Source organism: Ambystoma mexicanum, chromosome 5q (genome assembly GCF_040938575.1).
Source record: "Ambystoma mexicanum isolate Mex_15411 chromosome 5q, UKY_AmexF1_1, whole genome shotgun sequence".
NCBI classification, from domain to species: domain Eukaryota; kingdom Metazoa; phylum Chordata; class Amphibia; order Caudata; family Ambystomatidae; genus Ambystoma; species Ambystoma mexicanum.
In genome coordinates, this window is record NC_090933.1 from 29,255,914 (window position 1) to 29,270,358 (window position 14,445).

The window sequence follows — 14,445 nt, forward strand, 5'->3', positions numbered from 1 at the left end:
TCCTCGTGGGGCCTCCGTGGGCGCCCTGCGGGGCAGCACTTGCACTAAATTCACATCTAGTTATTCCTGCCTCTCTGTTGACGTCGGAACGCTCTGTACTATGTGCCAGCCTACCTGCTCCCCACAAATGTATGTGTTTACTTAAACTACAAAGTTACCTTATAAGTCCACATTTGTTTCCTTAAGCCCACTCTCCTTCTGGCCTCCTGACTCTGTTTTGTGGGTTATCTGTGGTACCCCTCCAGTGCTTTGCACTCAGGGGTGGACTGGGGACGCCCTGAAATCATTTTGAAAGTGGCCTCATGTTACGGATTTTCAGCAAGACCAACCCTTTTCCTATGAGAAAATGTGGAAATGAAATAGGTTACCACACAAAAGAGCCCCAGGGTGCAGAGCCCTGGTGGGAAATCTCCAGAGTTTCCTGATTGCACTGTCCCCGGTGGCAAGGTGCAGCATAATTAAAACATTTGCCCTTCCAGGAAAAGGCTGACCCGCTGATATTGCCCTGCATATGTGTATGTGATTTGATGTTCTGTATATTTATTGTATTATCATTTATTTATCGGCAAAGCGTTCCGTAAATCATCTGTGATCAGGTTTGTGGTATAAAAATATCCAAATTAAAATAAATATATATATAATATGCAAGCTTATCTATTAACTGACTGCCTCTCAACTGATTGAAGGATCACTCTGTAAAGACAAAAAGTAATTGAATTAGTTTAGGAAAAAGCATTTGCTGATTAAGGGTTAATCTTCTTAAGGCTGTGTCTTACCAGATAACACAGATTGCTTGCACAGATGTCAGGAGCGGCATGTATGTCTCAGAAGGGCTGCGTTGCTGATGGGATGCTAGCAGACCTTGTGAATGGGTCAGTGCTGGCCCTTCTCCTTTCCGCCGAATTTACTTCTGATGCAATTCTACCAGCACTTTGCACCAGAACTGTTGCATATTAAATAGGCAGCACCATTACTGCACAACCTGTCGGATGCACTTTTAATAGTCCAGTACCGGGGCTTCTCAGTGGGGCTCCTATACATTTAATGGGACAGTCGGCCTCATTACCACCCTGGTGCTAATGGGTTAACGGCGCTGTAAAAGGCTGCGGCACCGTTAACCCATTAGCGCCTAATTACGAGGTCCCTTTGCGGGGACCAGACCTTAACGGCTGGTCTAGACCAGCCGTTAAAGTAGGGACCTGCAAAGGGACCTTCGCGATAAGTATGGTACCGCAATTTGCGGTAACGTACTTAGCGCCTTCGCCATTCCCATTATTCCCTATGGGGCAAAAATGGGAATGGGGAAGGGCCATGGGGAAATGGGGAAATACCGCCCCGCCAACCTTGGAATGGGGCGGTATTTCCCCATTTCACCATGGCGGACACGTTACGATACCGGGACCAACCATGGTGCTAATAGCCCCATGGTTTAGCGCCAGTATCTGCTCCTGACAGCAGTTCTGCGTTAACTTTAATGGGACTTTGCCACAGCGTCTCACCAAGGAGACAGGCATGTACACCTTTGTAATTGCTCCCACTCTGCAATTTTAAGATTGCAGAATAATATAACACACCTGTGGTTTAACATTACACTGCCCTGGCCAGTTCACCCTAGCACCACGGGCTCACGGGGCTGCCCACTGTAAACCTTAGACACAAACCAGCCAGAAATAGATGCACACAGAGGTCATGGGACTTCCTGTCTGCAGGCATCAATTCTTGCTTTCTCCCTCTCCCCCACTGGCCTAATTCACTCCCCCTCGTCCCGATCCCCCAGAGTTCCTGGAGAACATGCAAATGGCAGGCTTACACTGCATAATTCCCAGTAACATTACATGACATCATAGGCCACTAATCAGCCCAGGAACCATCATTCATACAGACTACATCGTGTAGGCACGTTCTCCCCTTTTCCAAATCAAACTGCACCTGCGATGCCGATAATGATGCTTCTATCTGGAATCCTGGAGCTTCTCTCTTCTGCCCTCCCCCTTCCTCCACCCACCTGCTGCGGCCCCTGAAGCCTCTAGGCGCTAGTTACAGTTGCAAGATGTTACGCATTGCATGGTTGCAGGAAGAGTACAAGAGGAAGATCAACATCAGATAGAATGAGGTACAAGGTGGAGTGAGCCCAGCCTGCATTTCTTTGATAGACGATCATTTTATCATCTTCTTTTGGGTCAACTGCATTATGTGGATTCGAGCAGATAACCCTACATATATGCAAATGTATGTATGTGCATGTCTGTGCAGGTAAGGGAGCACAGGGGTGGGGAAGGGGGCCGTGCATGATTAGAGGAAGCGTGAGTGGAGGCCCCATTGCAAGAAACAAACGTATCGCATTCAGGTCGACTGAATGTAGTCGACCAAAGAGAAGAGAGGAGGTCGATTACTGTCCCAGGAGGATGGCTCAGTGACATCGTGAGCGTCTTGGAAGCAAGACGACACGAAGCAACAACAGGTTCGATCCCCGGGTCCGCGCTTAGAAACCTCTGGGTGTTTAAGCGCATTATAAATACGTAACTAAAACAAAAAAAAAAAAACAATTCCTGTAACAGCGCCTCGATGCCTGCGGGCTGTGTGAGCGCTTTATAAATGTAAAATAATAAAAAAGAGCATCCAGAGACAGTCCATCAGGCAACTAGGAGCCTGTTTTTGTGTGGGCATCTGTATTTGCCATGGATACATTTTCAGTGTGTGTGTGCGCACACACGCCATCTCTGTGTCTACAGTTTGCTTTAGTGTGAAGTTGTGTGTCTTGAGTGACGTTTCATTGAAAGCTGTGCAAACCAGTTGTTTCTATGTTCTTTTGTACATTTAGGAAAATAACGTTTTGATGCAGTATGCATAAATAGGTGAAGATAGCTCGGTGAATTAAGTGATGGCCAATCGGCATTGTGCCATCGTGATAAATCACTCTTGTTCTACCCGATGCTTTTTGATAAAAATGACTTTTATACTTTTAGAAGCAATTAGTTCGAATTTGCTTTCAGACTTCGCATGTCCGCTTTATTAAAAACACAAATAACTGTGGCCTATCACGAACGAGCACAATCAAACATCTTTGCATGTTGGTGTCGAATTTAAGATAGTATGGTTGCAGATGTTGTCCACTGGAAAGCAAAATAGTCACAAGTCCCAGATTGTCCACTTGAACAACATGTGTGATCTTGGGCAAATCACTTTACCTCAAAGAGCATCATTGTCCCTAACTTCTAAAAGTGAAATGACCAAAAGTGACTCAGTTAAGTTTGCACTGTAAAGCAAACATGCTGATTCATCAATCTAGCTCTTCAGACTTGACCTGACATAAGGTGATAGTAGTTGGCTGATTGAACTGCACTTGGAAATGATCAAAGCACTTGAAGTGGTGAAGTATAGCCCCCATATAGTGACTATATAGTATACATGGCATATATGATATATTAGGTTGCACTTACCATTTTATTGCACTGCCTGTGAGACAGTAGTTAGAATGTTCTGGCTATGCCCTGGCATGTGAGACAACAGATGTAAGATGGCAGTGACTGGCCAGATGCGGAATTACTGGCATAGAAAAGCAGTGCTCCTGCCCTACAGTGGAATAACTGGCATAGAAAAGCAGTGCTCCTGCCCTACAGTGGAATAACTGGCATAGAAAAGCAGTGCTCCTGGCCTGGCATAGAAAAGCAGTGCTCCTGGCCTACAGTGGAATAACTGGCATAGAAAAGCAGTGCTCCTGCCCTACAGTGGAATAACTGGCATAGAAAAGCAGTGCTCCTGGCCTGGCATAGAAAAGCAGTGCTCCTGCCCTACAGTGGAATAACTGGCATAGAAAAGCAGTGCTCCTGGCCTGGCATAGAAAAGCAGCGCTCCTGGCCTACAGTGGAATAACTGGCATAGAAAAGCAGTGCTCCTGGCCTACAGTGGAATAACTGGCATAGAAAAGCAGTGCTCCTGGCCTACAGTGGAATAACTGGCATAGAAAAGCAGTGCTCCTGGCCTACAGTGGAATAACTGGCATAGAAAAGCAGTGCTCCTGGCCTACAGTGGAATAACTGGCATAGAAAAGCAGTGCTCCTGGCCTACAGTGGAATAACTGGCATAGAAAAGCAGCGCTCCTGGCCTACAGTGGAATAACTGGCATAGAAAAGCAGCGCTCCTGGCCTACAGTGGAATAACTGGCATAGAAAAGCAGTGCTCCTGGCCTACAGTGGAATAACTGGCATAGAAAAGCAGTGCTCCTGGCCTACAGTGGTTCTGCTGATCGTCCTCCAGCTTATCATGACTGCATCCATCGCATATTGCGACAGGACCGAATATGTAGCAAATATATGGCTGAAAACGAAATACACTTTTCTTTGTTAATCATATACTTGTTGTAGTTTTTTAGTTTTGACTACTAGGTGGTTCTAAAGCACCACCTGTAAGCCAAAACTATTGCATTAGAGTACAGCTAGGGAAAATTGCCATATGAGGAGGGTTACAATATTTGTAGGTGTTGTTTGGTAAAAAATGTGCCCACCGATTGGCAGCCCATGCCATGTTGATCCGTATGCCCCCCACTCCCACTTGCTACCCTTCCCTACCTAAAACGCATCGTCCTAGGATAACTTTTGAGATAGGTTCATCAAGCCTTACATTCAAACTTTGAGCTGGAGTGCCTGCCAGTGTTTTAATAAATGAGTCTTATGAAATGTAAGGTTTTAATCTGAGCTGTAAACGTGGTACAAGTGTAATACAAATGTCTCAAACCAGGACTGTCTTCAGCCACCCCAATTTATAAGCACTATGCTTGCACTTCACTGAAGTCTTGTTAAAAGCAAGCATTGGCAAAACCCAACAGTTTTGGTTTGTGAATGGGTATTAGGCATTTGCCAGGCGTGGCTATTATATGGCCAGGTACTGGCACCATTTTGTAGCTGGTATCATCAATGGTCAGTTGTTGCCACTACAGCTGTGCATGCAAAATGCATTTGCCATGCCTACACAAAAGCCAAAGCTGTTGGAATTGACAATTTGTGTTAAAAAAAAAACCTTTGCAATGCACCTTCCCATAATGTCAACAGGGCAAATGTCCATATGACATCACTTCCTATGATGCCATCAGGTATACCTTCCTGTACCCCTGGCATTGTGGTGAATTGATGTCCCTGTTGTCTGCATCATCTTTTCGGCGAGATGAACATCGTGAAGAAATGACCCAAAACGCACCGTTTTTGATATTTTTCCTGTAATTTCTAGTTTTTATACATACTTGCCTGTGCTGATGCATGGGGCCCAATGAGGTGCAGATGAGCGCCCCTAGTCTGGTACTGCTTCAGATGAACATACAGGGGGAGGGGAAGGAAAGCGTCTAGCGCCCTCATATCGTAACAGCTTCGAGTCCTCTCCCCTGCCCACCTCTCACGTGTCAGTGGCCTGGTGATGTTTGTGGAAATAACAGCTGCCTTAACTTCCGGTTCCTGACAGCAGGCTGTTGACCCTCTGATTAGAGCTGCTCGTAGCCTTGAAACATGCGGAAGGAAGTGGGAGCTTAAGGGGAAGTTCTGTGAGGTTAAAAGGTAGTGGCGCAGAAGAGTGGAGGCCGTAATGTCAAAACACTGAGACCGGTTTACAAAAAACGGTAACAAATAGTTGAGGAAATGGAGAGCGCGTTTGTTGCCTTGGTGACATTCGGTGTTTGACACACATGTATTTTTTTTTTTGTAGATCTCACGATTCTGCGTCTTCTACCACAGTAGGCGGAATTTTATTTACGGGGCTGTTGTTTTAGATTCTAGTTTTCAAAGCTAGGTGCAGGCTTCCACGAGTCTACCTGGCATGGCCCATACCAAGGTAGACTCGTGGAAGCCTGCAAAGGCCTTTCTGGCTGGAGTCTAATTGCGAAGAGGTATGTTTATACCACACTCAACAACAGTTGCTCATTAGGAGCAGCATGAAACGACCGCCGCCTTTTTTCTCCAATCATTTAAGCCCTCACTCCCATGGCTTAGTAATCAGTTGCTTTACCATCTATCCAGAGAGAGCGCTCAGGCGGCTCAGTGTGCCCCCCTGGAGAGTTTTGCATTGTGGTATCTTCCTGACAGAGGTTGCAATAGGCCGTCTCAGATTATCATCTTTCAAGATGAAATCAGGACTTGTCCGTTGAATATTAGTAACCGCTAATTCAACGTTTTGTGTGCCAAACTTAAATCGTCCCTATCATTGTCACTATTCAGTAGGAGTCCCTGCCTTTTCTCGAGGGATATTCAATATTTATTAGACTTTGGTAGTTTACAATGCCCTTAAATTGGTCTGTTCTTATCCATGTGGACGTTTGTTGATGTTTGGATGACTTTAGGTTTCCTCGCCGCCATACAACACCTGAGTTACTTCAAAAAGGCAACGTCAGCTGCTGTTGGTTTGGGTTGAAAACCTTCAGCTTGGAGTCTGCAATATACATTCATTGGATGACGTATCTTATTGTATAGAATATCGTGGTGCACAAGCGCTGAACAAAAGGGAAACATGGTACAATACTAGTTGCAACTGCTGATCATTTAAATAAACCAATAGAATTACGAAGAAGACGACAGGAGAAAAGATTTAAGTCGAGATCGGAAGACAGGTAAGGAAGAACGACAAATTGGAAGAGGAAGGGATTTTTAATACTTTGGGGCAAAAAGAGCAAAGGATCGAAACAGGGAGGAAGCACAAGGTGGCTTTGGCATGGTAAGAAGAAATAAAGACTGAGATCGGAGAGAACGGGCGGGTATGTAGAAGGAAACAAGAGAAGACTGTGAGAGATTTCAATACAATGCATAACAATTTAAAGAGAAGACGTGATTCAAAAGACTACAGATAACTAAGTCAGGCGAATAAGAAGCAAACAAAGTGATTGAAGGTAATGCAGCGATAAGAGTTGGTAAAAAAGAAGAGGCATTAAAGTTCCTAAGATTACAGCGATAGAAAGATGGTGAGTTAGAGGATGAGGGAGGAGAAGAAGGAGAGGAGAGTGAAAAGGAGAATGAAAGACGAGCATGGTCAGAGAGAAAAAAGGGGCTAACAAGGATAGAAGAGAAAGGGTCGAGCCAGAAGTATGAGGAGGAGGAGACGAGAAAGAGGAGACACCATAAGAAGCAAGCAGAGGCAGAAGTAATCAAGAAGCAGAACGGAGAATAGCACATGGGCAACGTGCTGGTCCTGGAAGCAAGACCGCGCAGAGCAACAGAGGTTCGAATCCCGGATCCGGGGGAATTGTTAAAGGATGTAGACGGAGTGAAAAAGGAAGCCGGAACAACAGTGCCTGAAGAGGTGATCCAGGTTTCAGTGATGCATAGAAACTGGAGATTTAAACAGAAGAAAAGATCGAGAATGGAGTGAGATGTATAGCACACACACACAAACGCACCCACTCCCCCACACCCCGATTAAGGAGACCAAGTGATGGATGGATGGATGGATGGATGGATGGATGGATGGATGGATGGATGGATGGAATATAATAGCAAAATAAGAGGAATAAAACGGAGACAAATCTTGCAAGTATGTAAACAAAGTCCTTGTGAAAGAAGGGCTTAAAAAGATTCAATAAAGGAGTGAACGACAAATAGGAGAGCAGGGAAGGGCACATCTGGATAAGAGGAAAACAGAAGAGGCGAAGTCTACCCTTAAGCAGGAACACAGTGAAGGGGAAGTGTCGAGTACCGTGCCCCCTCCCATTACCTATTGGGTTCACACCAAAGTATGTGTCGTATGATGAACAGTTAAACAGAGAGCAGCCTTTGCCTTTGCCCAGTGCATTTCAGGTTGACAGCACCTATTAATATACCAACACCCTGGACAGTAATTAAAGAAGCCATACCCATACCTACATCCTAAACAATATGATGGTTGTTTGAATAAAATACCTGAAGAAGCAAAGAAGATAATGAAGGAAGATGAATGGTGATGTTACAAGAAATTGGACTGACACACATATAGAAGATATAATGACCTGAGAATACTGACAAAGAGACGAAATATCATGAATAAATGACATCTTGAGCCTAAGGTGAAGAAGTTGATGTCAAGATGAAAAAACTTATGCCACATACATGATGAAGATATTCATTTAGTTTAAATGTGTACAAATGCAAGTAACTGCAAGAGGCAAAGAAATCGTGAAGCTTGCTTATGCTTTACAGTTGATAGATTGCAGCAAGCACCAACGTTTACAAGTATATACCTCAATTTATACATGAATGTAAGTCCACTACGCACGTAAGCAGAATTCAACAAAATTCAAAATTCAACAAAAGTTACAAAAGGCCTCAGATGGAGTGTGTCGCAGCAAGAAAATCGAGAATCAAGACAGAACAAAATTCAGCTAAGGATGACCATGCTCAGAAACCAAGGTCTTATCTGACCAGAATAGGCCGACATTGGATACAATTAAGGAGAGAAGGGAACAGAGGATCCTGTTCAGAAAGGTCAAGATAAGACACAGACATCAGAATACAGGTAGAATTAAATCAAATATACGAAAAGACACGGAGAAAAGCCGATTTCACAGTGTTGATTCATGTGACAAAGGCAGGCTGGAAAAAGGAGACTTTCAAACCTACGCATGGATCCCCGCCATGCCCATACTCCTTGAAAGTTCTCAGAGTACAGAACAGGCACAATGCCAAACTACAAAGTAGTAATTGACACATGACCACTGAGGTGATGATTAATTGTAGCATAATTGGTGGGAAGCTGGTGTGCAGACGAGCTTTTCTGCACCTGGATGTTCTTTCTGCGTGCCGCTAGACGTAAGTGAAAAGTATGAGTGGGGTTGATGCCAATCCAATCATAGTGGACCATGTAATCTAAGGTCCTATAGTGAGTAGAGCCAATGGGATGTCATACTTTTAGTGACCTTCATAGTGGTCATTTAGAAGGGAGGCTTAGTTGCCCCACCTGACATTTATTATCCAATCCCCTCTCCCCGTTACCATATACAGATATAGTACCTATGTTAAGTTACCTTCCCATAACCAATCACGTTGCATGTTAGGTTTTTAGGATTGCCACGTAGAATGACGTTAGTACGTGCGCAGGTTGTACGTCAGCAGTGGTGAGTTTTTGCTATAAATATTGTGTTTTTTCTAAAAGTGAAGAGAGTGCTAAGATCGAGCGGTTGCTGATGTTCGTTCTACCCTCCGTTTTATGAACTTGTTATTAAAACGGACTCCCTTTGCCAAACTATTGAGTTGTCTTTATTATTTGATACATGAGTATGAATCTGCATCCCCATCTATCTCGAGGGTACTGCAACTCATCTTAAAGGGCTGTTTGAGAGATCATCCAGTTCAACAGCAAGGGAGGAAGGGAAGGGAAAGAAGAAAAGAAAGAACATAGCACAACCTGCTAGGCAGCTAGAGAGCTGGACTCCAAACAACTGGTGATTTGGTGATTTGGGCGGGTAAGGGCTCAGGACAGCTGTAGTCCAATGGTAAGAGAGACGGTTGGGAGAGGCCACACATCAGATGCAAATGGGGACCGCATGCGGAAGGTCACACACTAGCCAGGGCAGATGGAAGAACGCTGACAGAGCAGGACTCAGTCGGCAAGGTTGCAGTTTGATGGTAAGGAATGGACCTCGAGCCAGTTCCTGATCTTGAATGCCTGGTCGGACTGAAGAACACTGGAGGAGCTGTGGGGGCAGCTGAAAGACCAAGCCGACGGAAAGACGGGTAGATGGAGGTGAGGTCTCAAACCAGCTCCTAGACCTGGATGCCTGTCGATGGAATGACGCACAAGGTGTGGGGACAACCCTCAGGGCAGCCGAAGGACCGACCTGCAGTCAGATGTTGTCAATGGAAGAACCAACAGTAGACTGACCCAACCCAGAGGGCAACTGGAGGACCAAGCTGTAAGCAGATGACAGGAAAACAGGGAAAGGGAGGTGGAAGGCAGGAGCCCCGGGCCAGCTTGAATGCTGAGACTTGTAGCTTACCTTTACCATTAAGAGTATGTGCTTTTAGTGAAAGTATGCAAACGACTGTTTGCTGTAAACAGCAAGGGGCCAGCATCCACCAAAGGGAAGTGCACTCGTTACATGCAAACGAGAGCGCTTCTCTCCCACAATGCAGCTTTAGTATCAGTACGAAGCTTCAGCCAGAAGCATCATGGTGAATCTTCCAATCTTCCTTCGCATTTCTCTCTGCCAAGCTCGGGAACTGAATCCCTGGGCATCTGCACACAGAGTAAGACCATTTCACTTTCAGAAAGGCCATCAAAATGAGGCTTTTTCCACAGGCTAGAAATGCCCCCTCAAAGACCAGACAAAATGTGAACCAACAGCCACCCCCGAGCCAAATGACCGCTGGATACAGTCTGAGAAGCAAACACCTAACGATGGAGCCTTTCAGAAACCCTACAACTTAGATGAGAACCACAACCCGGAGGGTAGCTCAGGGGCAACATGCTATACGTATTCAATCCCGAGTAGTGCGCCTAGAAGCTAGAGGCATCCATCATAAAGCACTATAGAACTAAGCAAGAAGATAACAACAAATAACCACCTGGATCTAAAATGGCCTTATACAAGAAACAACGCGAACAGCAAACCTAGCAATTTGTGACACAACTGAAATGGGGATCTTTCGGTTTAGTTCCGCTAGCAAATGCCTTCCCCCGTGCACAAGACCTCAATAAATACATTTGGGAGATTAGGCAGAGTTGGGTCAGTCTCCACTACTCTTGCCTTAAAAAAAATCCAGAACAGCAAGAACTCTGATGCGAATCGAGAGCAACATGACTAAAAGCCTACTCACAGATTGACAGCAGACAGGACGGACCAGCCTGCTACTAAGATTCCACAACGGGAATCCTCAGTGATCCCAAACGACCTCTTCTCCCCAAATATTCAACTCGTCACTAAATGTCACTAAATGTCATGCCGCTTTATACTATACACACAGACCCCCATGCACTCGGCAGTTCCCGTGTCTACCAGTACCACATTCCACTTTACTGAGCTATCCCAAAGCTTTCGCCTTTAGCTCTGTTACGCCTCCCCACTTCTGTGCCAGAGGATAACCCGGCCATGTGGTACTGCGATTTGCCAGCTCTTGCTCTTACCCAAGTGTCCCTGCCAAAGCGCATAGAACCACTCCTGTGCTCCGCGCTAGGTTAGTCCCGGCCTTCACTCATCACAACCTCTGGTTTTTTACCTGACTCCCCTCTATCCCATCTCCACTTGTATTGCAGGACCCCGTGCAATGTGGCAAGCACAGCAGCAGAGGTGCACTACACAAGTCCTCCTTACACCACATGGCGTAACCTTACATTACTTAATGCTACAACTTGACCTAGGTGTTCAGGATGACCTGCACAAGTTGGGAATTCCGATGATCGTCTTTCTGGTCCTTGCTGTCTAATAACAGTCATGTCCACCTTCTTTTCCAGCACCACTCCCTGGTAGGCAGATTTCTTGCAGGGGAAACACATGGGGCACTGCATGTCGGATTTCCTTGCACCATTCTTGGTGGGATTCCTGGCCTTTTCCAGGGGAAGAATAGTGGCACGTAGTGCAGGTTGCGAATGGCCAATGAGCATGCAAATAATGTCAGACAACATAATTCTATGTACATTTGTTTCATGCACATCAATTTTGGATACCCTGAAAGCCTGAGTCGATTTTTTTATCGAGGGATCGGCGTGCCCAGCAATACACCCATGGAGGTGCAGCAAGGGGTTAGTGCAGCCGAAAATGTATACTGTGTGGATATTGAACCTGCGTCTTCTACTGGGAACCAAGATAGTTAAGTGTTCATGCCTGGCTTTCAGATCGTGAGGTGGTCATGAGGTGAGGCGGAACTCCAGACTCACTACCAGCTTTCCACAATACGGGCCAGGGTGTTCAAGGCCCGAAGATGTTGCTGCACAATACTGGGTTAATGTCATTGCCATATGGTACCGTTATGCCCTTGAGGAGAGCACCCTTCCTGTCCATCCTGCTCCACTAGACTGATAGAGGAGGCCTGATTCCTCCAGTGGATTCCTTCTCATAAACCCTGCCTGTCCATGCTTCTCCCTGACACTGATAGAGGAGGCCTGGTTCCCTCTCCTCCACCTTTCATGTCCATGCTGCTCCATGACACAGAGGAGGCCTGTTTCTGCCAGTGGATTCTCTCTCCTGCACCCTTCCTGCCCATGCTGCTCCATGACACCGATTGAGGAGGCCTGATTCCTTTAGTGGATTCCCTCTCCTGCACCCATCCTGTCCATGCTTCTCTATGACACTGATCGAGGAGGCCTGATTCCTCCATGGGTTCCCTCTCCTGCACCTGGCCTGTCCACGATGCTCTATGACTCTGATAGAGGAGGCCTGATTCCTGCAGTGCATTCCCTCTCCTTCACCCTTCCTGTCAACGCTGCTCCAAGACACTGATAGAGGAGGCCTGATTCCTTTAGTGGATTCCCTCTCCTGCACCCATCCTGTCCATGCTTCTCCATGGCACTGATAGAGGAGGCCTAATTCCGCCAGTGGATTCTCTCTCCTGCACCCTTCCTGCCCATGCTGCTCCATGACACCGATAGAAGAGGCCTGATTCAGCCAGTGGATTCCCTCTCCTGTCTCCGACAAGTGTGTTTGCGTTCAATATCTGTTTCTCCCAAGCAGCCTTTCCTGTTTGGCTGTGTGATTTTCCCAGTAGATCAGTAAATACAAATAAAAATAATATCCTTCCGTTTGCTGATGAAATGTTCTAGCTCTGAATATGTGTTGTTGTTTCATTTTCAGTGCCTGCAGTGATCTACTGTATATATACAGAATATCTGCTGTGTTGTACACAAGGCAGGGGACATTAGCTGTTACTCAAAACAAAGATGGCCGCCACCTTGAATTTCACTAATGCCTTATTGTTTTCCTCTATGTTTCTTAGGCAAAGGCAGCTCAAGCATCTCATCCGACGTGAGTTCCAGCACAGACCACACCCCGACCAAAGCGCGAAAGAATGCGGCGACCAGCGAAGGTACAGTCAGCTCGGCACCCCACCCCTCACTTTCTGATCCCTAAAGTACCCCACTTGAGTACTGTCTGATTTAAAAATCTTTCGCACAAGCACTCACATAAAATTCCTGTGTCCACTCTGGCTTCCTTTTTTCCCTGTGTGACCGAGTGCAACCACGAGACAATTTGGCAGAAGATACCCTGCCTGCACGATGCATTAAGTGCATTTCAGCCCAAAGTAAACATTTTTAGAGGTGTTTTAGTGTGTTTTTAAATTGGTATTGCTGTGTTAAGACTACATGGCGAGGCCTCCAAATCGCCTGCTTCCGAGGGCCGCGCATGGGTGTAATGGAAACATGGTGATTGAATTATAAATCTTTTTTATGACGGTGTACTTGTATTCCACCCAGAAACCCGTGGTGCTGTGATATTATAAAACTCTGCGCGGCGCTGGGACTAGCGCGTGAATATGTGGGTCGAGGACAACATGTGCCAGGTCTGCAGTTGTTGGGCGATGACATGCCCATTTGGCGGTTGGACGTGTTTGGAAGGCAGGGAGAGGGTGTAGGATTATATTTAAGACCGTTTGTGAGGTTTATATTGCTATGCATTTAGCAGATGGGGTCAAATATTTGCTGTGCTTGCAGGCTGGGATTCTAATGGCGATTTCGAAAAGTTTCACGTCGGCCGCCATTTAAGGAAAGCTGTCTACGGGATGCTGACCCAAGGGAGGTTGGCAGCATATTTGGCACTATCAAATTTGGGTTTGGCTTGTCAACCTGCTGAAGAGTCAAGTAGGCCTTGATCCCCTTTCCAATGGCGCGGGCAGGCTAAAAAGCAGTGGTGTGGAAGGTTGCCCAGAGCGCTGCCAGTAGGTAAGATTATTTCAAGACCTTCCACCCATCACTTTTTTGGTTATCGTTGATCTCCCTTTGTGAAGGAGGCTATGCCCAGACCTGGGTCCCTTGCTCGGTGCCATAGGGAACCAACTTGCACATCACTGAGGAGGCCCAAGAAGGGCGAAACATGTCTGGGGCTGCTTGTGTGTCTGTGCATCGAGGATGTGGATTGGCAGTTCAGGCTGGGCTGCTCCCATTGGTGGCAATATTAGACCTATTTGCATATGGCTAGCCCCATCTTCAATCCTGCAAAAGGCTAAAAAAAGAATGATGTGAAAGGCGACTAAAATCCCTGGGAGTGATCACGTTTATTTCAAAGCCTTCCACGAACCACATTTGTTGATTATAGCCTACATTCCTAGGACTACAACATACATTTGTGTTTGGATATATATGCATATACATCAAGGATACTATGCACATGGCCTGTCCAACGTGAGGAAGGACATGACACCCTCTGACCCAACATCAAGTATATGGGCTGAAAAGTAGGGGCAGGGACTTCTCTTTTAAGGGTCCAGTGATACGGAACTTGCTGACACTGAGAAAGAATAGTAGCAACATGCCTCTTGATACTTCTCCTTAATGGAGCTTGATAACCCC

At 46.0% G+C, this 14,445-nt stretch overlaps 1 protein-coding gene across 2 annotated transcripts in view; it reads left to right on the forward strand.

Annotated features, from left to right (window-relative positions):
* The window catches only part of FBXL7 (F-box and leucine rich repeat protein 7), a 994,658-nt gene that overhangs the window by 248,796 nt on the left and 731,417 nt on the right, over window positions 1–14,445 (forward strand). For both annotated transcript variants that reach the window (XM_069620452.1, XM_069620451.1), the window contains one exon: window positions 12,876–12,965. Coding sequence is in view for 1 of the 2 variants with exons in the window: in XM_069620451.1 (XP_069476552.1) it covers window positions 12,876–12,965 (90 nt within the window). In the remaining variant the exon portion in view is untranslated. The remainder of the gene's footprint in view (window positions 1–12,875; window positions 12,966–14,445) is intronic.